This window comes from Xiphophorus couchianus, chromosome 10 (assembly GCF_001444195.1).
Source record: "Xiphophorus couchianus chromosome 10, X_couchianus-1.0, whole genome shotgun sequence".
In the NCBI taxonomy this organism is placed as follows: domain Eukaryota; kingdom Metazoa; phylum Chordata; class Actinopteri; order Cyprinodontiformes; family Poeciliidae; genus Xiphophorus; species Xiphophorus couchianus.
The window spans coordinates 4812639-4838043 of NC_040237.1; the positions used below are offsets into that span (position 1 = coordinate 4812639).

The window sequence follows — 25405 nt, forward strand, 5'->3', positions numbered from 1 at the left end:
TCCAAGTAAAAATAAACTCTTGGCAATTTTGGGAAATTAAGACACATGTTGGCTTTTTCACTCTGGTGAGAGGAATGCCAGATCCTCATAAAAGATGATTTGGTCGATGAAATCTTGATCAAACCAGACTCAGAGCAGTGGAGGATGTGCTGAAAGAGAACAATTTACTGCAACAAGCAAATAAACTAAATCAACGTCCCTCATTATTATCAGTCAGCGTGAGTCCGATTGTTCCAGTGATCCAGGTCCTGCTGTGTCTTTTCAAACTATATATTATAGACACAAAAATCTTCAAACCAGTTGCTCAAGTAACTTTTATATTCTAATGAATTTTTTTTCTTATATCAAAGTTTCAACTGACTTTACATGGCAGGCTTTTGGTGCTAAAAACAATGTCAGTGCATGACTACATCGTACGCACACAGAACCAAATCATTTAAAGCAGAGTTGCATGGATTAGATACTTTTTATCTCAAAGGTTTTTAACATTTCTATGCTTTGCATACAATTTTACTGGCTATCATATGGCATTATTAGAGTAAATGCTTTGTTCTATAGGAACTCAACATACAGTAAACTCAAAGTACATGTTTCTCTGCCTGCATACAAAGTGATGCACAATTAAAATAAAAAACATTGCTAGGCAGAATTAACATCAATTATTGTCTTCATAATTAGAAGAAACGCTTTCTAAATTCACTGCAGCACAAATTCGCAGCTGTAAACTCAGTTTTTTGGATGAATGGCACTTTATTTAAAAATCTTTTTGTAACGCTATATATAAACCCTGACACACACACACACACACACACACACACACACACACACACGCACACACACACACACACACACACATATATATATATATATATATATATATATATATATATATAGAGCGTTACAAAAATATTTTTAAATAAAGTGCCATTCATCCCAAAAAATGAGTATATATTACACTACTTCTAATTTCTATTAGAAGCAGTATTTCTACTATTTATAAGTGAAATCAAAATGAATAATAGCGTTAACAACAAATTATTACATTCTATATGTGCTAAACATCCGAACTGTTTCTATTAGGATCTGAAGAGCTGTGCTTTTCTGTTCCTTAAACTATAATGCCATCTTGTGGACGAGTCTGGTAACAGCAGCTGCATCTGCCTTATTGTCCGGATTCAGGAAGAGACATCCGAGATATAAACCACTTGTTGCACCTGTTGAAAAAGCGTTCAAATCACGCCCAATTAAAAGTATCGATTGCTGTACCAGCTACAAAATGGTGCGCACTCATTAGTGTTAAATAGCCGAAGGAATGACTCATGACAAAACTCTGCCTCGTAAACAATGGCAACAACGTTTCTGTTGTAAAGCTTATCCTTAAAAACATTGTGACTTTTTAGAACAAATTTCAAAAGTCACCGAAGTGTAATTTTTCTTCCTCGTTTTCCCGGAATACCCCCACCTATCGTAGCCACGCCCACTAGAGCACCTGAGCAGAAGCAGGCTTCCTTATGCTGTTATTTTACATTTTTCTACCATCATGGTTATCAGGAAACCGTTTTTGATCGCTTTTATCCTCCACTTCTGTATTTCTGGGACAGAAAATAAAGGTGAGGGATATTAAAATTATTTTTTGGTTCCTTTCGAAAAAGAGAAGTCGCTTTAATTCTGTATTTCTCTCAGACCGATCGGGTCACAGAAGCATTTTTAGTGTATCTTCTCGGATTTATTGACAGTCCAGCTTCTGAAAGTATGTTCTCCTTTAATCGATCTGTTTTATGAAAGAGATCAAAATGATCTTTATTGGAATGTTACCTAATTCAATTGCTCTGGGTGTGTGCTCGGATTGCGTGCGAATTCCTTTCTTAGCATTTGCTATTCAAAATGTTCCCACGCAGTATTTTACAATGTTTCCATTCCATCTCCAGAAGATTTCAGTGGGTTCACATCAAAACTGCCCAAATACTCCGTTGTAAAACCACAAGTGATCAACAGCAGGTGGACAAGGAGCCTCAATGGGACCTCACAGACAAAAGAGGTAGATTCCTGGTGTTACAAATGTTCTTAAAGTAACTCTTTCTGAGTTAATGTAATGACATTTTTATTTTTGTTTGTTTGTTTTTGTTTTATTCATATAGGCATATGGAGATAAAGTGTCTTACACGCTGATGATCAACAACAAAAAGCATATTCTTCATCTGGAAAAGAACAGGTACCAACTCATTATCACTGACACTGTGGGGATAGAGGTTCATCTTAATAAAATCAAAACTTTTAAGTTATTTCAGAGATCCAGTTAAGAGTTACACTATAATCCTACTTACAATAGAGAAAGTGATTTGTTTTAAGTGTGTATGTTTAAGTATGATTATGGCTTGCACCTAATGAAAACTCAATTCTGCGCATCGTGGTTGCTCTTCCTTCCACTCAACTTTCCAAAAGTCTCTGAGGATGCTCAGAGTTCTTTAGCTGTTTTAAAAGATCTTGGGTAATGTTCTAAACAACTGAAATTTGTGTTTTCGATTAGCTGTGAGCCAGATTTTCAAAACAGATAAGCAATCAAAAAACCCCACATGTAACACTTTTTGAGTTTTACTGCAGATTTAAGTTACATTTTGAATGATAGTACAATTTTTTTAAGATTCACTGGTAATTTTTAATCTTCAAAATTAATTATTTGTTTTCTCTTCTACTCAGAGAATTTTTACACCCCAATTTTGTCCAGTATTCTCGGGATGCCAGGGGTAACTACAATACCTCATATCCAAGACAACATGTGAGTTTCATGGTTGTCCATTTGTCCTTCTAAGAACTGCTTTAAGAAAAAAAAGGTGTTAAATTAAATTATTCTAAATTTTCAGGTGAACTGCTACTACCATGGATCTGTGGAGGGATACGAACGTTCAGTGGTTGCGCTCAGCACATGCTCTGGCCTCAGGTTTCTACCTTCGCTTGGATTATTTGCATGCAGAATATTTTACATTCCAATTGAAGTTTATTTATTTGAGTAACTTAATTGATTAATTACAAAAGCACATCTTCAAGCCTTTATTTTTGTTTGTAGGATGATTTTCTGCCTGTAGTTGTTGAAAACATGATCTTTAGTGATTTGGATATTTCATCTGACCAACAAAAGAACAAAAAAATACAGAAATGTGAACTTAATGAATAGTAAATGTTTTTGCCTGCTTAATAGTTGTTATTTTAAAAAGTTCTTTGAATCTGACGTTTTGTGACCAGCCTCCCTTTTCTGTTGGCATTTCCACAACATGATAAAAAAATCTAATTAACATTCACTTCTACAAAGGAAAAAAAACTGGCGACTCTGGAAAGATCATCAAACTTTCAAAAGTATTTGTTTTATTTATATTATTTAAAATGTGATTTTTAAAATCATTTATACCCGTCCTAAACATTTATTACAGCAGTCAGATCCAATCACTGATCACTGAGCTGCTTTTTGCAATTTTCCACTGGTATTTTGAAGATATATTTTTGTTGATGAGCCCCACATTTCTGAGGAGTAATCGTAGTAATTATTATCTCCCTCCAAACATTCTCTGTCAGGTTCAAGTTGAGACTATAGTCAGGGAACTATAACATAATAACCTCTAATAGGTTATTATCAGTTTAAGCCTGAAGTGTGAGGAAAATGTGGGCTAACTGCAACACATATAGACATTGTAGTGATCATCAGCATATTAACTCTCTGCTTTTGCAACATTGTGCAGCCATTCCCAGTGGTTTATTGCTACCAACCCATTTTTATTTGATTGCTGAGCCGTTGAACTTCCATGAAACCGGTCTATATCACTCCTTTAGCCCGCTGTGCTCTACTTCTCCACAGGGGTGTGATCCTCCTTGAAAATGAGACGTTTGGGCTTGAGCCCGTTCAGGCGTCCACCACCAACGAGCACGCTCTCTACCTCCTGAAAGACTCTTATTCTGAGCCAGTCACCTGCGGGGTCATTAGCGAAGCGACATCAACGCCCAACTATGAACCCTTTGAGCCTGCCCAGTCCATGACTTCTCTCCTAAGGGTTCGTTCTACATCTAAATGTTTAAAGTGTAAAATGGAGGCCTTTCTGTCTAAATCCTTTTCCTTTTTGTTTGAACAGAGAAAACGCGCTTTACCTCAAACCAGTTTTGTAGAGTTGGTGCTGGTCGTCGATAACCTCAGGGTGAGTGTTAATGATTTACTTTTTGTTTTATCAGTAAAATAAATCGGGATTTAACCAACGAACTGGTCTGTCGTGACAAAGAGACGGCTGACTCAAATGGTGAAACTATCAATTCCTACAATTAATTATCTACCACCACAAACAAGCTTTGGGATTTTACCGAAAAAACAAGATTCCAGGAAGCAGCTGAAATGAGTTTCCTCTGCAGGGTGTCTGGGCTTTCCTTATAGGGACTCAGAGTAGAGCTGCTGCTCCTCCACCTCAAGAGGAGCCAGTTGAGGTGGCTCAGGCATCTGGTTAGGATGCTTCCTGGACGCCTTGGTGTTCCAGACACGTCCCTTTGGTAGGGAACCCAAAGAGACATAGCGACTATGTTTCATGGCTGGCCTGGAATCGCCTTGAGTTGCCCTGGAGGAGCTGGCCCAAGTGGCTAGAGAGAGCAAAGTTTGGGCTGCTGCCCCTGTGACACAATCCTGGATTAAGTGTACTATGGATAAGATAAGAAGATAGTCAAGCCACTAAAAGAGCCGCACACAGATCCTGCTTGTCTTCTTTTCAATTTAGTTACCAAACCAGCAGTCATTGCAGAACTGGTTGGTTCTGAGTTCGGGAGGAACAGGTTGTGAGGGAGTAGTCATCCTATGACTATTCAGGTCCGGCGATTATTGCGGCTTTTGTTGATTATGTCAGAAAGATTACATAATTTATTTCCTCAAAGGTGATCTTTCACTTTCTGAGAAAACTTTGGTCTCTCTGAATAGGCCCTGATAAACATATTCATCTATTAGTCATAACTAAAACAACCACTACAGAGATATTCATGTAAAGCAGCGGTCTCAAACTCTAGTTCATAAGAGTCGGTGTCCTGCAACTTGTACAGACGCTTTGTGTAACATCAGTTCAATATTCTATAGTTTTTAACCTATTAATGTAGATGCATTAAATGTTAATAAATGTGTCCCCTCTAATAAAATACATTGTCATTTTTAACAAGACATTATTTGAAAAATTTTCAAGTGATGCACTATAACCTTAAGCCTAATAAATGCATTTAAATTGAAAATTATATGTTTTCTTTGGCCACTACTCTATAATGTATAAAGTTTATCAGGAAAGAAGGTTGTTTACTTTTTAAACTTTGCTAAAATTTCTTTCAAAAGTCTTTCTCAGCATTTGCTAAATGCTTACGTTCATCTGTCATCTTTTTCAGCTTTTCCACCAGAGATTTTGATTTTAGTGTAATATTTCTCTGAGAAATAATTTGGCAGTCATCACTCTTCTTGTAACATATTGAACTTTTAAACATTGCAATTATGTTACTCAGTGTTATGCTAAAAGGCTGAATCAAATGATTATGTAGCTTTATTTTATTGTTGAGAATGTGGTTTAATTTTGTGAACATTTGACCTTTTTAACAGTACAATTACAAGAAACAAAATGAAACAGCAGTCAGAGAGGAGATGGTGCAAATGGCAAACCTGCTGGATGGGGTGAGAGTTTTTGTTGTGTTTATAGGCATCTTTATTCTTCAATTGCTTTGCACAAGCATCTTTACAATCTTTAAACTAAGAATTGCCTCAATTATACTGATAATCGCTGACGCTAACATAAATTTGCCTCTTTTTTTCCTTTAGTACTACAAACCCCTCAATATCCGAGTTGTGCTTGTGGGCCTGGAGATTTTTAAGCAAAGTAATCCTTTCAGTGTGGACGGCACTGCTGGAGAGGTGCTGGGAGAGTTTGTTAAATGGAGGAAGAGTACTCTGTTGCCAAAGATCAGACATGACATCGGTCAGCTCATCGTGTAAGTAACATTCCTCTGTTTTTATTTAGCAGAACAAACCTTTAATTTAGGTTTCTGTCTGTGCTTGAGGTTATTAGAGAAGACTTTAACCTTGTTTATTTCTCCATGTGACTGCCAGTGGTCGGTCGGGGGCATACGGCGGTGGCGTTTTGGGAATGGCCTTCGTTGGCACCGTGTGCTCTGTTGCAAGCTCTGGAGGAATTAACGTGGTAGGTTCTGTTTTAACCTCGAACGCCTGCTGACACAGTGGTGCTTTGACACGATGAGCTTTTACAGGAAATCTGATACTGAATGGTTTATTAATGGGAGACTGCTGAGTGTCTCAAGCTGTAAGTGACTCACCAGTGAAACAGGTCTGACTGGAATGCCTCTAACCTCCATGACAAACCTTCTTTCTTTACGTTGCCACATTCTTTGGCACTCTGATTTACAAATGACTGTGTGTGTGTATTTATAGCTGTTGCAGAAAGTATTTGCACCATTGTTTGATTTAAAGAGTTGGAGTCAAAATGCAAAAACTAACTCTGAAAACTAAGTACACCCACTGACTCAGTGGCTGGTAGTTTATCCGCAGAACTACCCAAAGTTATTTTGATAACACCTTATCAGTTTAACATTCCATTATGAAAGAATATTTTTCTAGTCTTGACTTGCATGGCTTCAGTTTTTCAGGACTGCTTGCATCTATTTCACACAACTTGCTTGAGGTTTTGTTGCAACCTTTTCAGTCAAGTTCGTATTAGTGAGTGCAATGCCTTGGTTTTTTATTTGTTTAGCAATTTTGCTTTAGGTTGGTGCTCTTGTTTGCTTAGTTTTCTGCTTCACAGCTTTGTTTTGATAAGATTTCCTCTGATTGGTGGGTGGCTTCACTTTTCAGAGTGGAGTACTTTGGTTTACTAAGGATATTGTGACTGCTTAAAATCATTTTAAAAACCAGCCCATATCATTAACCCTTCCACCACCATGTGTCATGTTCCGTGTTTTTCTGTGTGTTTATTTTGAGTTTCCTGTGTCTCTGTGTCTCCGTGTTGTCCTGTTCTCCCCTCGATTACTCCCAGTTGTTTCTAGTTTCCCTAATTACCTCCTTTGTATTTAGTGTCACCTGTGTGTCTGTGTCTTTGTCGGGTCCTCGTCTCATTTGACTGCTAGTCTGTTGTCTGTGTACCCAGTCCTTCGTCTCGTCCGTTTGTGTTACGGTTGCTACCGGCGTCGAGCCCTGGCTTCCGCTCGGCCGTGCTGCCCGTTTGTTTTGGACCATGTTGGACTGTGTTGTTCTGGACATTCTTCATTGAAATCATTCATTTACTTCAACCTGGGTCTACAGCGTCTGCCTCACCACCTTCACCACCGCACCTCATGACACCATGCTACACAATTAATATGCTGTGTTTATGCTGATTTATTGCTCTGGGTATTATACCACTTAAATAAAGCTTTGATTTCATGTTTTTTTTATTATATACGAAGTTAGAAACTTAGTTGAATTGCCATTTTTGCATTATAATAAACCTTTTTTTTTTTTGCTTTAACACTGATAAAAAATAAAATCCAGTACTTATTTGGAGCAAATTCGTTAGGCAGGCTTTAAACTTACTGGCATCCATAAACCTTTCTTATCTGATGCATAATTACATAATCATTTCAAAGCTTTTTACCTTTGCACCCATTTCCTTGAATGGGGCACAGAGACCTAGTTCTTCAAAATTGTAAAGAAAAGAAGTTATGCAATTAATGTATTGCAGATGCATGCTGACCTTCATAAGCCAGAAAATATATACAAGAAAATATCTGCTTGCCTGCTTCAACCGAAAATGAGAAACTGAGCTGCATGAGGACCCAAACTTATATTGTTAGTAAGTGCAGTGAAGGTGATAGGAAAGGAGGTCAAAAAGCTGTCAAAACACTGCTGACTGTGTAGCAAAGAGTAGGTCACCCAATGTTCATTACATTTATTTATTTCAAAGCCTTTTCACATCTTTACAAAAAGAGACCACAGTCGTGGAAGGAACCATACTTGAAGTTTTCTATTTGTGCTGTTTTAACGTTCAAATCAGGTCTAACTTCAACTCCTGTTTCACTATTATTAATATATGGTTTCTAATATGTTTTCAGTGTAATCATTTTCATTGTACTTAAGAGTTTTCTTGACAAACATTGATGCTATTGGATGTCCTCCACCTGTGAATTATTTTTTCTTACTATTATTATTCAGACATGGCATTATAGACGTCCCTAGAATCATTAACAGTGATGCGTTGCCAGGTTTTGCATTACCAAAACCTGGCATCTACCAAAACAACGTGTTTCATTCAATTGGCTAAAAAATACATTTGCTTTGCAAAATCCAGTTGTTGTTCTTTGTTCCTATGGAAGCAGTAAAATGAACTTTTCTACACTAAGTACACTAACTTGTTAGCTAAGTGTTAGCTTAGCTTTCCTTAACAAATAAACTCATATAATATTCTTCTAAATCATATTTATTACATTTTAAGGATCTAAATGTGTTTTTATTGTGAAAGGCAAAATCTTACAAACAAACTTTTGCCAGCTCTCTTGCCATGACTGTATGTCATTATGTTTCAATATGGATAATTTTTTAAAAACCTGTGCAGAAGGCTTTTACATAAACACCACGCTTTATTTTTATAGTTCAGCGCAGACAACTTGAATTTTGCTTCCACTGTGGTGGCCCATGAGATGGGCCATAACCTGGGCATGAATCACGACTCCACTGACTGCTCCTGTAATGGAAAGAGCTGCATCATGTCAGGGGGCGCCAGGTAAAACATTATCCACCTATTGTACTTTATATCTATATTTCTTTCATAGTTTTTCATTAAAACCACATAGAAGCTTTTGACATTACTTTGCTTTCACTCTAGCCCACTTTGTTTGTTTAATCCCGTTACTTCATAGTGGTGCCGTCCAGTTCAGCAAATGTAGCGAGCAGGACTTTGAGGCTTTGATTCTCCGTGGGGGAGGCGTGTGTCTTAGAAATCAACCTTCGGCATCGGACGTGATTGGCACCGCTGAATGTGGCAACGGACGCCTGGACCAAGGAGAGGAATGTGACTGTGGCACAAAAGAGGTAAAGAAGTTAGAAAATTGTTCTTTGTTTTTGTTGGACTTCTGGACTTTACTAACTGGTGCGCAGAAGCTTTAGTGGAGAGTAACAAATGTGCATATTGTGTGTGTTTGACACAGAAACTGTGTAGATGTAGCCTTTTTGAGGACAATAATTTACACATCAAAGTATGTCACTGACTTGAATTTAACTGAAGTAAATAGTGGTTTATAGGTCAACGTTAGGCCTCCCTCTGACCTATAAAACACTAAAGTTAGGAGTTAAATATCAACCAGAACATGGACAGTATTTCCAGGTTCTTGAAGATATGTTCAGAGTTATATCACAAACACAGTTCCCATACTGTCTGAGCATGCTCAAAAATTTTATAGGTATCTGAGTCGATATCTTGTTGGCAGCATATTTTGATTCCAAGTATAGCATAGAGGAGTTTGATAACAACAGTAGATTGTGTAGTTGGGCTCCTGCCAGAGCTTGCTGGCAGCACTTTCATTGTAACAACCAGAGCATTGCACTGGCTTCAACCAGAAAAGATCTTCTCAAGCAACAGCAATGAAAGACCTCAACCTTCAATAGGAGTCCCGTATTTGTATGCCTTTCACACAGAAATCACGGCGCTGGCCACGGCGCATAAAAGGGCTTCCAGCTGAGGAAAAAGAGAAGGGGATATAATTTAAGGGGTTACTCAAACTTAAGGATTCGTAGTTTACGAACAACAAGAAAGAGCTTTTGTGTTTCAGCTCATGGGGTAAAGTTATGAAACAAGTTAAATGAGGAGTTAAAACAAAGTCAACATTTAATACAACTTAAAAGGAAATATAAGGAGGCCATTTTCACAAGATATAGAAGTATAGATGAGAGATAGCACTAATGTGTATTTCATTTTATTTTTTGTTATTATTGTATACTATGGCTTGGGATCGATAAAGTATTATCTATCTATCTATGAAGGAGATTTTCCACTGTTCTTTTATTTGAGATGTTCTTATTTATTGTGTGCATATTTCAGAGTTAAAATATAGTTCATTTTGTATGTATAGTATGCTATTATAGTTTGCTTCTTTTTTATTTCATACAGGAATGTAAGAATGAGTGCTGTGATGCTGCCACCTGCAAACTGACTCGTGGTTCCTCTTGTGCCCATGGAGCCTGCTGTGACAAGTGTCAGGTCTGCAAACCGTTTCAGTACAAGTGAAATTTCATCACTTTGCCCTCGCCATGTCAAAGTGATTAATTTTACTTCCTTGTCTCTGGTAGCTCAAAGTGTCTGGAACTGAGTGCAGAAAGTCAGCCAACGTCTGCGATCTTCCAGAGTATTGTGACGGCAAAATTGGATTTTGTCCTCCAGACTTTTATATCATGGATGGGCTGCCCTGCCAAAACGATGCAGCCTATTGCTACGAAGGACGCTGCCAGACGTACGATTACCAGTGTTTACATCTGTTTGGATCAGGTATGTTCTGTTGTAGTCGCTGGAGAAATCAATGTGGTTTATTTCGTTACTTGTGCTAGTCACTTCTTGCTCCATTTTTACTTTTGTAAAGAATTAAAATGATTGACGTATGTTTTGTTCTCTTGTTTAGTAACTTAATCCCTCGTCTTGTTGCTAATATTTGACACTTTCCTTTTTGAACAGGTGCAAAAAAGGCAGATGATATTTGTTTTGAATATGAAAATGTAAAGGGTAACGTGTTTGGGAACTGTGGCATCACCAGCAGTGGAAACTACATCAAATGTACCGTGGCGTAAGTACTTAAAGTACATAAGTTTCAGGTGCGGGTCAGTAAATTAAAATATCATTCAGAAAATAGTCTTTTCAGTACTATAATTAAAAATACAATGCCACATACAACACATTAAAATAATGTTTACTGTGCATAGTCATACCGAAAGACATAACGGTATGTCATTTCTTGTCATGACTTGCTGCATCAGTGCGGCATGTTTCAGAAGGAATCACCCTGTGAGTTTACTGAGGTAATCAGGAGGCCTGGGTTGCTTTAATAGCAGTTTAAGCTCATGTGTATATTTGGTCTAGTGTCTCATCTTTTCCTATATAGATTCTCTTTACGTAATTAGAGATTCCACAGACATTAAAGCAGGGGTTTGGTACTTTTAACATTGTGGGAAAGCCGCACGTATTGCTGGAAAATGAAAACCCGATTCATCTGAAGCTTTCTGGCAGACGGAAACATGAAGTTCGTCAGACAGACGTGCACTAACAGATGACAGGAACTCGCAGAAGAAACTTAAAGCTAGACTTTATGTAACTCCACTCAGCCATCAATCTCTGGATCATTGACTTCTAAATAAAATGCAAACTTTACTTCACTCCAAAAAGATAAATTTAGACCACAGAGCAACAGCTGAGGTTTTCCTTTCCTCCCACAGCCCACATAAAGCACTTCTGACATCTGGTGAGGCAGACACACAGGAATTGTGAAAGCCCATGCTTTAGATACTTATGAAGCACTGATTGCTTTTAGGAATGACTGTTTTGATTGTTTTGAGGCTTACCCTCCTTGTGAAGGTGCTATGGAAATTATTAACAAAAGGGTAGAGAAACTGTTAAGAAATGAGTAAGATCAATCTTTGTCTTTAAAATTTTTATTTTGAAGGCCTGAAGCGTTCGAAGGCTCCGTCACTGAAGGCAGACGAGTAGAGACGAGCCCAGCGGCATAGCTGCATACATTTCAGTTAAAACCACATCCTGTTTTGACTCACACATATTGGAAAATTAAGCACAAGTGGGAAAAGTTAATAAAAACTCTTAACTGGACTGCACTCAAAAACTGGTCTCCACTTTATACCTTGCACATGTACAGAGCTAAATAACTTATATTTTACTGTCATTCCTGCACTTTATATTTTATATTTATATTTATATTCATATTTTATACTGTATTTTATTTTATTCTGGAGTAACCTCACAACATTGGAAGCTCAAAACATTGTCCTGAGCCGTATGCAACGAAATTTCGTTCTGTATACACCCTGTGCATGCAAAATGACAATAAAGTCAGTCTAAGTCTAAGTCTAAGTCTAAAAACAACTTGCATAGACACCTACGTTAAACCTTCCTTGCACTCTGTGATTATCACGTATGACATCTGACCGTTAAAATGCATATGCTTCTTGTACTACGTGTGCTTAGAAAACCCCTTACATGCATACAAAATAAAACAGACACGTCTGGAAAATATTAATGCAGATATATATACAAATTTTTCCACTTCAAAGGGTATCAGTTTTTTTGTAGGTCATAAAATTTCTTTATGAAAAATCTTTTTTTTATTATTATAATTGGTCTTAACTATTTATTTATATGAAAATTAAGATTTTGGTTTTCATCAGCTGGCTATTGATTTCTGTAATAAGAATTACATTTTTATATGAATTACCAAGATGCAAGTAAACTGCAAATCTTGAATAAAATAGAAATAAAGTGGCATCTAGTTGAATTAATTAATTGTTACTTTGCTGTAACATTGGTATCTCTTTTTCAGGAATGCCAAATGTGGAAAGGTGCAGTGCACTAATGTGGATTTAAACAACCACCCTGTTGGTGCCCAAATCAGCATCGAGATAGTTCAGGGATCCAAATGTATCAATGCAGACTTCAACCTTGGTACCGATGTGCTTGATCCGGCTTATGTTAAACCCGGCAGTCCGTGTGACAAAGGAAAGGTGAGCCAATAATATTTAAAATGTTCTGTTAAGGAGACAGAAATTAAATGGCAGATTAAGTTTGACTGGATGTTTTCGATCCTCTACTTTAGACCTGCATGGACTTCAAGTGTGTGAACGCGTCAGTTCTGGACCCAAACCGGGGCTGCGATGCACAGACCACCTGCAGTGGACGAGGAGTAAAACAAGCCTTTAACTTTTTATAAACTCTTTTATCAGTCAGTATTGAAATGCCAGACACTTCATTGGCTGTTTTTCATTCTCTAGGTGTGTAACGATCAGGGACACTGCCACTGTGACAACGGTTGGGCTCCACCCAACTGCAACACAGCAGGCCGAGGTGGCAGTGTCGACAGCGGTCCTGCTATGATAGGTACATTTACATCTTTTAAATGCACACGCAAAGTTGTAGAATCAATTTAAGGTCATTTGCACAGAGTTTTAGTCTACACTTCATTTCGGAATGATTATTATAACAGTTTGGGTTTTTTTATTAATTGATTTCAACCATGTTGATCAACTACTAACCTTAATTAGGTTTGAAAGTAAGAACTTAGTTCACATGTTGCCAAATTTGTAAAATGAATCTCACGTAGTTGCAGAGAAACCCAACACATTTTGTAGCTCTTTGGTTTCTCGGTACTGATCCATCTTTCAGGCATAATCCACATATTTTGGGCTTCGGTAAGGGAAGGTTTTTGCCTAAGCAGCATTAGCCTACTTTATTTTTCCTGAAAGGAAGTATTTGTGATCTATGAGAATTTGGACATGTTTGGTTTTTTTCCTCCTTTGGTATCAGTGACAGCCAAACATAACCACAGGATGATGCTACCACCACCTTGCTTGAGAGTTTGACCATAAAATGTTTTTTAAAAAGTGGGGTTTCATGTATATGCACAGGGAGAACATGCAAGCTCTGTGCAGAAAGACCCCGGGCAGGGAATCGAACTCAGGACCTTCTTGCTGCAAGGCAACAGTGCTACCAACTGCACCATTGTGCAGCCCTTCTATGATTTTTAAGGAAATCAATTTAAGTGAATTCTAGCAATTCAACAAAGAAGAGTAATCACATGTATAGCCAAAATTATGCCAGGAGTTGGTTAATGATAACAAAAAGGATGTTGTATCTTAAAAATGGAAAATGCATAAAATATTCAAAAGTGTTCTTTAAAAACAAATTGTAGTTTTTAGTTTTTGGATGTCTATGGATATTTTTAAAAGCACATCAAGAGATTGATTTATTTAATGAGCGCATTACAAATTTGGAAAACCTGTAGGTAGTGTTTAGCTGATGTCGGTTAAAACTTAGCAGTTTCATTTTCATATTTGTTGCTTGTCTCATTTCTTGCTGTATCATCTGAGAATAATTTTGTCCGTTTGAAAACTTTTTGAAACCTGAAAGTACAATTATTGTTCAGAAACACAAAGTAATATTTTAGACTTGAAAGACGGCTGTTCTTCCTTCTTTACATGTGAACCTCTGTCTCAGATTACTCCCTCAGGAACGGGCTGCTGATCTTCTTCCTGTTGGTTGTCCCTCTTCTCGTCGCTGCCATTCTGGTGCTGCTCTACGTGTTCAAAAGGGATTCCCTAGACATCTGCTTGAAACAAAGAAAAAAGTACAATAAAAAACGGTCTCACTTAAAACACGCATTCATATAGTCTCTTAAAATGTTCATGTTTTTAAGAAAATCTTTCCTGTTTTTGTTTAAAGACCACGCAGTACAGGAAAAAGAAATGCAAATGCACCCACAAATGGTAACGTTCAAACAGATGTGACAATTCAGCCTCCAAGACAAGTTCCACCTGAAAGGGTAAGTTTACATTTCAAAGTAAGTAGTCACAGCAGCAGCTTTATTTTCTGTTTAAAAGACATTTGTCAGAAATAATGTTTCTCTTCATATCTTCCTGTTTTGCTTTTTGTTTTATACATATCTAACTTGAAATTTCTTGTTTTCTTTTTGTGTGTTTCTATATTTAACTCCAGCCTCCAGCTCCATCAGTGACCTCTGCTCCCATTTCAGAGTATGCATTTTATTTTATACATATTTTTTATACATATTTAATATCTGTGAATTAATTTATTTTGTATTTATTCAGTTATGTTTTATGAAGTTTATAATTCACAAAAATCATCTCGAGGTTTTTTACTAAGCAAAATAACTAAAATATATAATGAAATCAGTGCAAATTTATTTAAATTCATTCCAACTTTGCTCCAGTTAATGCAGTTTCATCAAATTTTGTTTATAATTCCAGTTGGTAAAATTAAAAGTTTTCAATCTAAGATTAATTAAAGCCTTTCATTGCACAACTTACAGCTTTCACTGAGCCCAAATATATTGTCAGTTTCAGGTACGGAGAACTGGATTACTGGACCAGGGAAGCAAACGAGGCTCCTGCACGACCTCCAGCTCCAGTTCAGGGCCCAGGAGTGCCCAGGCCGATCCCCGTGAAAGACATCGCAAGTTGATGCTGATTTTTGTCAGGGATGCTGCGAGTGTGTTTCACAAAAAGATACTGTTTTAAACCACTGTGACAATAAGACACTCACTGGAACTTTAATGCACTCTAAATCTGACTGTAATATTTGTATTTGTGGTGTTGGATGCACTTTGTAAATATCGGAGTAGGTGGGTTTTATTCGGTCTTCATCACTTTGTGTTAAATCAGCCACATTAACTGTTTATACAAAAAAAAGGAAGAATTTAAGGGATTTTATTCCAACATATTTTTAAAAGGTTGTTAGCTTTGAGTGTTGATGTTGTAATATTGCTCTGAAGATTGTAATGAAATTATAATTTAAATTTACTTTACACATATGAGCTTCTCATGATATATATTTCCACATTTGGTTATTTAATTTATGATGAAGACAGCTAAATTGCCTTCAATTAGCTGTTGAAGACAATTTAATTAGCTTCTTCCTGAAACAAAAACATGAAAGTTCTTTTGATATTGATTTTACTTAAATAAAAAGATGCTGGATATCTATTTCAATCAGATTTAAGTTCTTTTTGTTTGTGCATGTATATCATGTTTGCATATTTTAAGGTTATTTCTTAAAATACAGCTGCATTTCAATATTGATTTATCAGTGCGTTTAATTAAGCTTAAAAAGTGAAACTCGTATAATCATAACACACAAGATACATTTATGTATGTACACATTGCATGTTTCTTCCTGTTCATTTTGTTGACGTTGGCTTACTTTCAGTAAAAAACCCAAATTCGGTTTTCTCAGATAATCGTAAATCACGGCCTCATTCAGCCCATAATGCTGCTGAAGTGTTAAAGAAACCCGGTTGCTTTAACAGCAGAAGACGACTGATACCTACTGGGCATTTAAATAACTATATCAAAACGAGTTTACTTTTCAATTAGCATAAACGAAAACTAAATGTATCTGAGCCTGAAACAGAAACCTTATTCATCAGCAGTCCAGATGGAAAACATGAGGCCCAAGAACAAGCTGGAAGCTGTTACATAGAGTATAAAGTAAGCTCGGTTGATGATTTTAATCTTTCTGGTCCAAAAGCCAGGCTTCCTTTCTTCCTTGGCGTTGTTCACAAGCAGAGACAGCATCCTTGTTATCTCCTTCAGTCCATCTGAGAAGTTTTCAAACTCCTGCAGCTGCTCCGTCAGTCGGCTGCCGCAGCCCTGGAAAGATGAAGACCTGGTTAAAAACTGAGATTCTAAAAAAAAATTATAATTAGACAGCAGGCCACTTTATGAGCTTTTTAGTTTTCTGACACAATAAACTATGAGAAATACAAAACTGAAGCATGATCTGAGCGTGAGTTGAACCTGAAGTCAAAACTCAAGCAGTCTTTCCAGTGGGGGTCTAATACCAACCTGCCCCAGGTCAGTTGGCATCTTGTTTGCAGACACACCACAGATACATGAACACCCAGGCCAGTTCTTCTCTTCTAGAGGAAACAGATGAAGCACATTCTGCTGATTTTAGAATATTTGGAAGGAAAACAATAATAAGGACTTTCTTCCTCCTACAGACTGGTAGTTTACTCCTTTATTTGTGTTGTAAGTGCTTTTCTATCAGCATTAAATATAGAAACATATCATTAGTTGTATTACAAGTTTTTAATAAGTGTACAATCCTGAAACTTGAAGTTCTCTTTTACGTCTTGACCAAATTCTGCAGTTTTCAGATCGAAATGAATTGGATCCAGATTGTACTGAATATGTGCAGAAAATATCAGACAAAAGCATATTTTTATACGTTTTTAAATAGAATTTTTAGTTGTTCAACTAAAAATGTTATTAGTGTTAAATTTGTGTTTTAGAGCTAGTTAAAAGCCCAGAGCCCACAAGCTGCTACTCCTACCTTTCTCACAGCTTTGGTAGTTGGCGTCTCTATCTTGACTGTCTCCACAACCGTCTTCCAAACTGTGTCGCTTGTTCATCTCATTTTCCTGGGATTCAGACTCGATGTCCATCAGATACATCATCAAAATTGTCTCCAGGAGGCTGAGGAACATCAGCGTAAAAATCCCAATGCAGTAGACCACTGGGGAGAGGTTATTATAAAGATGGTGACAATTAAGAAATCACAACTTAAACTATACGACAAGCTGCTGAAATAAGTTATTCAACACTTTAAACATAAAAAACAGTGTGAAACAAGTTTATTACAGTAGCAAACTGTTATAATAAAAATGATCCTTATGTTTTATTCCCATTTTCCACATGACTTTGACAGATCATCAACAAAAGTTCAGTTGTGCTGAGATCTGGGAAGGCCATTCCAAAACCTTAATGTTAAGCTGGTTAACATCTTCCAAAACACAGTTTTCATATTTTTACAAAAGTCCTGTTGAAGTTTTACAGTTGTATGATTATTATTTGTTTTTAACTCATTGAAATTGCATGTTGAATCTATTTTGGAAAGAAAAAAGACGAGAATGTTTTCAACTTCATCTTTAAAATCCCAAAATTAAAATCCATTTTGACTCCATGCATCTTCCCAGAACTTTTGTTTTATATTATTAACATCTCAGAACCAATTAACCTAAAAGTAGCACCCCAGCTGCATTCTGTAGAATATAGCAGGTCTTGATCCATTTACCAATCAGTGGGATCTTGTCTGACGATGACGGCAGAATGTCATTAAGAATGAGCTGCATCACGGTGACAGCCAGCAGCACCGTGACCTTGAAGCTGATCTTCTCACCACCTCTATCTGAGATCAGGAAGGAGGACAAATCCAGGCACAAGAAGAAGAGGACAGGCAGCAGGAAGTTGACGATGTAGAGTATAGATCTCCTTTTCATATAGATCTGTAAAACAGATGTTTGGGCATGTCATTGTGTGCACACAGCGACATGTGTTACTTCTGTAAATGACTGAATAAGATATTCTGCACTAGAAAACTTGAGAAGCAAAATGTTGCATGCCAATGATTTTCTCCATTCCTGTGACAGGTTTAAGGAAGGGAAATAAGAATCTAGATAAAAATTAAAGATCATGGAGATAACAAGAGAAAACAAATACAGTGTAGATAACAGTCAACAGATAAGACAGATAATAAAATAATTTAACTATGATTCATTCATTATTCATTGATTATGCTAATTGTTTAATATTTTGTTCTGGTTTCTAGATCTACTGTAAGTTTAACACTTCGTCAATTCACACTAATCCAGTCTGTAACACTCCCTAAGCTGCTGCAAACATGTTACTATTAATATCCATAATTTTAAGAGAAGAAGCAGACTGACTGTAAACACATGAAGTCACCAGTTACTTACAGTGTAAATAATGGTGTCTTGCTGGGATCCAAATGGTTTAACCGTTTTGGTGGTAACTGTCATGTTAACAAACAGCCACTCATACTGCGTGCTCATCAACTCACGTGACCAATTAGTAGTCACTGAGGAGTTCAAGGAATGCAACAGGTTAATTTCCTCAACTGGAATTGAAGAGAAAAAATTTGTTTTAACTAGGGGAAATGGACATGGCATGCATCGGTACTTTAACATCATCTGTGCGAGCAGTTGGACAATAATCCAAGGGACAATAATTGTAATTTAGAGTTGAATCTAAATCAGTTATCAAAAAAATCATCTGTCTCATTATCTCATCTAGAAGTTAGTGATTTAAAATTGCTGGTGATCCTCAATGAGCTAAAAGTTTATTCTGATTTAATGTAGGTGAAAAGCAGGCTCTGTGTATTATACAGTGTATAAGATAAAAAATCTGGTTTGAACTATATGTTGTAAAGACTCACATAATCAGCACTAAAGCACTAGTAATCACAGAAAATATAAACACAATTGAAAAATAGAAGAACAGCTTAAAGCTGACTTACCGGAGTGAACAACTGACTTAATGGAGAGAGTGCAGCTCTGAACATCAAATGGGAATTTGTAAACCTGCATCATGCATGTGCTGACCAGCACCTGATCATTCTGGACCAAGACTGTACCACTGCTGTTGATGGTGAGGTAAGGACTTGGAGGGGCTTTATCCCTTTCTGTCCTGCAAAACAGAAATACTTCATTTGTGATACATGCAGTCAGGACAAAGCAACACTTTGTCAGCCAGCATCAGACTGTGGATATTATAACTTTCATCTCTTATTTTTCCACCACTGTGCTCTTTTCTTTTGGTAGTGTCCAAATGTGAACCTATGGTGACATTTTCCAGTTCACACCCATATTTTGTACTTATGCTATCTTGTCCTTTCCTACTCATTTTGTTCATGAAGGAAAGCTTTGTACCCAATGTACTTAAATTACTTTATATGCTGATTGTAGTCACGTATTTTGAAACATGTATGAAGAGAAGCAGTGTGATCATCATTCTAAGTTGATAAAATTGTGACCTTTTAGGCTTTCCGTAGTCCAGTACTTGCTCTCTGCAAAAACTCAGAAACTCACATAATGATGTGACTCATGTGAGTTTCTGTTAGTTTGTTTGTTTTTTCCTTCCCATTCCTGAGTAGCTGATTCTTCATGTTGACTCTCCAAGCAGCACACGATACTGCAAAATGCCATAAAAGTTATCTTTATTTACTTATTTTCTGTTGAAAACAAATGTTTGGCTCTCGTGATTTATTCTTCATCTGATACCCTGCACCAGATTGTAATGACTGGACTGAGTCACTTAGAAAGGCTCAATTATCTCACCAGTCTGCCAGCCACCAGGATGAGCCCCTGGAGATTCTCCATTTTGACTTGCTGACCACTTTGAGGACTCATTAAAGGGCTGCATGAGTATTGTGTTAGTTGTCTCATGTGTCCGACAGATTTTCTTGTCTTTGTCATTACTTTCTCCTTCTCTACTCGTTTTCTTGTGCTCTTGGTATATATGTTTTGTTAACAGCTGCAGTGTTTTAGCATTAGGTCCAAAAGTCATCATTCAGATGTTTGGTATATTCGTTTGTTTAAATAGAGCAAGTGCATGCATATCCGTACAGTTCACTTACATTTCTTCAATGGTGAGATCTGGCTTCCACAGAATATCTGTGGGAATAGTAACCTTTGTGATGTTACAGAATTGACTGGAATCCCAGGAAATGAAGTCATTCTGCCAGTGCTGTGGAGAAAAGTAAAGAATGTGATCACAAATTTTAATACTACACAAAATTTGGAAATATTAAAAATTGGGAAAGCTTGTGGTCCAAAACTGGGTCGAAGGATCTCCAAAAGCAGTTTTTGTGTTGACCTTAACTTGAGTCTCCACTGGAGAAACCTGACATGCACTTAAGATGTCATATATTCTGCAAATTGCATAATTACCTTAATTATAATTTTGTTGCTCAGAGAAATATTAGTGAAAGATAATACTCACCATAATTATCCAAACATATGGTACAAATGTCTGGTCAATCTCTCTCTGCAAACAAGCAAATTGGTGCCAGGAAAAAATATTTAAAGTGACCATTATGCTTCCAAATTAAGTGAATTAAAAACATATGTACTGTATTCTCACTAAAAGGTGGCACAGTAATAAAATGTTTTATCTTTGCTAGTGTAAAAGAAGAGAACACAAGGAACGATATAACAGCTGAAGTGCTAACTTGTTTATTCAGTTCACACACAAGCTATCATATAAAAGCATATGTAGCTAATACACGTAGTTAGAAAAGAGTTTGAAAGTGCTTCTGCAGTTATATTGCAATGACCTGTTTTTATCTGTTTCCTTTTTGTGACTGTTTCTACAGACATTTACTCTTTTGAATTATTTAATAGGTTTCAGCACTAATGCTCTTCAGAATATTAATCCTGGCAAATGATAGACACAACAATAAAGGTAAATCATCTGAATTGACAAGGTTATGTTATTCTAGTGAAAGTTGAAGGAAAAGCAAACTTAGCTTTGCACATATTTATCACCCAGAAATATGAAATTTGGCAATTTCCCAACTTACCACATCCAGAATAGCGTACAGCAATACTTCCAGATGCACCTTTGTGGCTTTTCTGAAATCTTTCACAGGTCGGGTCAAGGAAAACAGATCATTGCCTCTGCTCAGGTTCAGGTAGTCTAAGACCTCCTGATAACTACACACTCTTCCAGAGGAAGCCACTTCTACAACTTCAAACGCAAAGAGACAAGAAAGATCCAGGCACAATTGCAGAAAAATGCTAATATTTCTTCTATAAATTACAGCATGCTCTGTGTTATTTACTTATGAGCTTGAAATTAATTCATAATATATGAGTCTCTTCTGATCAATACAGAGAGAGCTCATATTTTATCGATTAAAAGTCCAATGTTCAAACATAAATGTGCACTTATGGTTAACCAGAACAATGCTTTTTACATTCCCCCCGAGTCTGACAAGACCCTCCAGTTCTGATGTAGTTACCGTATAATACAGCAATGGTAAACAAATATATATATATATTTTTATCAATTTCTAAAGTATAAAGGAACCTGTCTTTATGGGTAATTATTGTTTATGCTATTTTCAGCCTTGCAAAATAACATTACATAGATTCAACTGTTTCAGAATTTCTTTGTAAAAAACTTTAGCTTTATAAAATAAGTATAATTTAATAGGGGATGGAGGCTGCTTCTGCTATTAGTGAAATATTGCAAATAAAAATGAGCGCACAGAAACAGATTCTACAGTAACACAGCCCTGACATATTGTTCTATGTCTTTTATAATAATAATAATAATAATAATACCTATGAGGAGGAAGTGAAGAATGAAGTCTCTCAGCAGCATTTCTATGAAGTCCAGGCACTACGATGGTTGAACAGCAAGTGTGCAAATGAGATCACTGCAGAAATATTATACGGCCAAATCTTACATAGGCAAGGGGTGGGCAGACCTCACCCCTAATCAAATTCTATGATATGATGGGTTTATTTGTTTATTTATCAGTAGAAACATGAAATGCTTACATTAATATCTGGCGCAGTTAAGATTCCACAAATTAAGACAGATAAACTCAAGTCTTTATCAGAGCAGCAAATATAATGAATTATGGTGTGGGGACACAAAATGGAAACCCTGACTGATGGAAAAGTTTGATTCCAGTTATTGAAGCAGTAATGACATTAAAACCTGATTTACTGAAATTAATTTTTACAGAATGGACTAACTACTATTTCTCATCTGTGGTGAAGCATATTAAAGACATGCATGTTAATTTTGGGAAGTTTTTTCATGATTCTAGAATAATATTGGGCAAAGTAAGCTATAGCCCACAGCTTGACATTTTTAAACTGTGAATAATATAAAAAACACATTTCTTTGTAATGGCTTACTTAAGGGAGGCTTTTGCTCCCCTTGTAGTTATTTGCAGATATTTATATTTGTTGGAAGGGGAAAACTTGCATTATTAATGCGTGTTTGAAACAAAGTTATTTTAATTTACAATCAAAACAATCAAAAATGTGACACGATGCACGATCGACTTCTACTCTCCCCTGTTCACAAACTAAAATGTTGTTACAGGTTTGGCCTGAATTATGTCCAACCTGGCAACCTGCTCAGTCACATGATTCTCAGAGACGTTCTGCGTGTTTATGACAAATTTGCTGCTTTTCTATTAACCATAAAATTGCCCAAATTGAAAGTATATTCAAATAAATTTGATTAACGAAAACACACCAATTTAGAAAAAAAAACGCTCCAGTTTTTCAATAAGAAGTTTTTGCACTATGACGAGGTGGTTTTTCGGCCGTATCAAATTGATGTATTTCGCAAAGCTATGATCAGCAGTCCTCACGGGCCGCTGTCCTGCAGTTTTTAGATGTGCCACAGGTACAAAACACTGGAATGAAAAGGCTTAATTACCTCCTTCTTTTGTAGATAAGTTCTCCGGAGCCTTGCTAATGACCTAATTATTCTGTTCAGGTGTGGTGCAGCAGAGGCACATCTAAAAGTTTCAGGGCAGTGGCCCTCCAGGACTAGGGTTTGACACCTGTGCTATAATGGAAACACTTTTTTCACATCACAAGTTATGTGATCAACAGCCAGTTGTTACTACTGTTGAAAAAAAGACTGAGCATGAAAGAGAATTAAGCCCAACCATAATGTAGAAAATATGACATTAGTTACACAAAGAAAATGTACGTTTTAACAATAATTGTGGTTTATGATGGTATAAAAATAAAATAAATACGGTCTTTGTTTGCTGCTATTTTAAGTTGATCCCCCCCCAAAAAAATAATAGAGAAAATTGAATAGTGGAGGAAAATATGTTTTTTTATTTTGCAACTTTACAACTTTCTTTAAGTAAATGGTTCATAGTTAAGTAAGGGACTTGAAAGATAATAAATATGGTTGAAACTACATAATTATTTTTGACAGAAAAGTGGATCTGAGTGGTGGTTTCGCTGAAGGCCGAGCATCTCTGTTTCTGTAGAGATCACAGTTGAAGTTGGTAATGATCTGCACAGCTTTGGATTCTCACCAGTAAATAAAGTTTATTTAGTTCAGAAACATCAAAATGACAAGAAGTTCATGATTTACAGTTCAATTAAATCCAAGCTAAACATTAATTAAGATCTGTTCACTTATATTTGGATAAATTGATCAAAGATAAAGAAAAATGTTTTTTTTTTGTACCAAGCTTTATTGTACTTTTTCAAATGAGCAAGTTATGAATAAACTTATATTATTTAAAGGCAGATCAAAAGACAGCGATAAAATAATGACACACTTAAATAATTATTACATAAGTTATTTATTGTCATTTGACACTCTTCACTCTCCATAAGAGTTAGGATATATATATATATAAACATGTATTTTATACATGTTTACCGTTACTCTTATTTTTTTCTAAAACTGTATTAGGTTGAATTTACATTTTGGAAACTTTAAAAAACATTCTTCATTCTTCAGTTATACATTATAAAAAATTAATATACAGTTTTGCTGTTTCTCTAAATTATTCTAAAGATATATTAGGGATAGATTATGAATAAAACATATAGTGCTATTAACATGAGTTTTATTAGAGGTTTAGATTCATACTGTCTTTGCAGTTGGGCAGGTTTTTCAGGTTTAGTTACCTGTGTTTGGACTGGAAAATGTCAAATCTGGCAACAGTGGCGAATGGCGCCATTTTGTTATTAATGAGCGTGACGCGCATGCGCCATGCTGGATTGAAATATGACGCAGCTTCCGCGTGAGCGTTTTTAAAAAAAGATGGGTCTCGCTAACACCTGGAGACACAAAACTGTCGTCTGATATTCCTGGCCTGAGGGACCTGGATTAAAAAATGATATTTTCTGATCTCCCAAGACGCGGAATTCGAGTGGACGCCCAGCCTTATGACTGAAATTTTTGTGGATCCGATTGAAATCGTGTCAGTGTTTATCGAGGCCTAGTTTGACGCCTTGTACTTGACCTACGAATAGGCTGCAGTGTTGACAAGAAGGCCGCGGGAGCGCCATGTTTGAAATTGCTGCGTTTGTTATTCGGTAAGTTATTTTTCGGAAACCTTATTCTAAGTTGTTTGTTACGGAGCCCTTTGCGGGACTTGGGGAAATGTTTTGCGTTCTCGCAATACTGTACCATCAGTTCATGCAGCATAATTGAGCACTGTAAACCTTTCTTACGGGGGCCGCCGTACTTTCTGCTTTAATCTTAAGGTTATGCATGGTTTTTCCATGAACTTAATATCTCTTTGTGGAATATCTGAAGTTTTATGTCTTTTTCTTTAGGATAAAAATGCACCACAAACCTATCATATTGATATTGAACCTACAGTATATATATGATAAACAGAAACTTTCCGTAAGTAGGAAAGAATTAAAAATACATCTAAACTATTTGGACTATTTCTGAGTTATTATCGCGGGGTCATGAGTGATCTGACAGTTTTGATTGTGTCTCTATTGCGTTGGTCTGAATGGTTTAAAGGGCCGTTTTCATGTGCAGTTCCATCTCAACCTTACGCACACAGACATAAACATGCAGTTGAATCGAGTTTCAATCAGTTTTTTGCACTAAAGAGTTAATAACAACAAACACGTTTTCACTACCGCAGTGAAGTTAGTTTCAAGTTGGATATTCGATATTCCAGCTCCGCGGAGTAAGCGGCGTTTAGCTCAAGGTTGATCCGATTTATGAACGTTACTGTCGGCCAGCGGTTCTCTATCGCTCCCGGCCGCAGCGCCCGAAGGTTCACTTAGGGACTATCAACAAATTACCGAACCA

The 25405-nt window shown here is 36.6% G+C and overlaps 2 protein-coding genes across 2 annotated transcripts; one reads left to right on the forward strand and one right to left on the reverse strand.

Annotated features, from left to right (window-relative positions):
* The first annotated feature begins 1322 nt into the window (after positions 1–1322).
* Positions 1323–15757, forward strand: adam9b (ADAM metallopeptidase domain 9b). Its single transcript, XM_028030072.1, has 22 exons — positions 1323–1610; positions 1929–2038; positions 2139–2212; positions 2698–2776; positions 2862–2938; positions 3848–4040; positions 4119–4181; positions 5600–5671; positions 5816–5985; positions 6104–6194; positions 8635–8765; positions 8902–9073; positions 10149–10238; positions 10328–10523; positions 10707–10815; positions 12577–12757; positions 12850–12936; positions 13025–13130; positions 14247–14376; positions 14472–14571; positions 14745–14782; positions 15107–15757. Exons 1-22 carry the CDS (start codon positions 1541–1543, stop codon positions 15228–15230), a joined length of 2463 nt encoding a protein of 820 aa, XP_027885873.1. The 5' UTR covers positions 1323–1540; the 3' UTR covers positions 15231–15757.
* Positions 15353–21955, reverse strand: LOC114152408 (5-hydroxytryptamine receptor 3A-like). The gene is made up of 8 exons (XM_028030314.1): positions 21916–21955; positions 21150–21316; positions 20570–20614; positions 20205–20314; positions 19086–19255; positions 18526–18686; positions 17844–18054; positions 15353–17285 (listed from the first exon to the last, which is right to left on the reverse strand). Exons 1-8 carry the CDS (start codon positions 21953–21955, stop codon positions 17068–17070), a joined length of 1122 nt encoding a protein of 373 aa, XP_027886115.1. The 3' UTR covers positions 15353–17067.
* Between the last annotated feature and the right edge of the window lie 3450 nt (positions 21956–25405).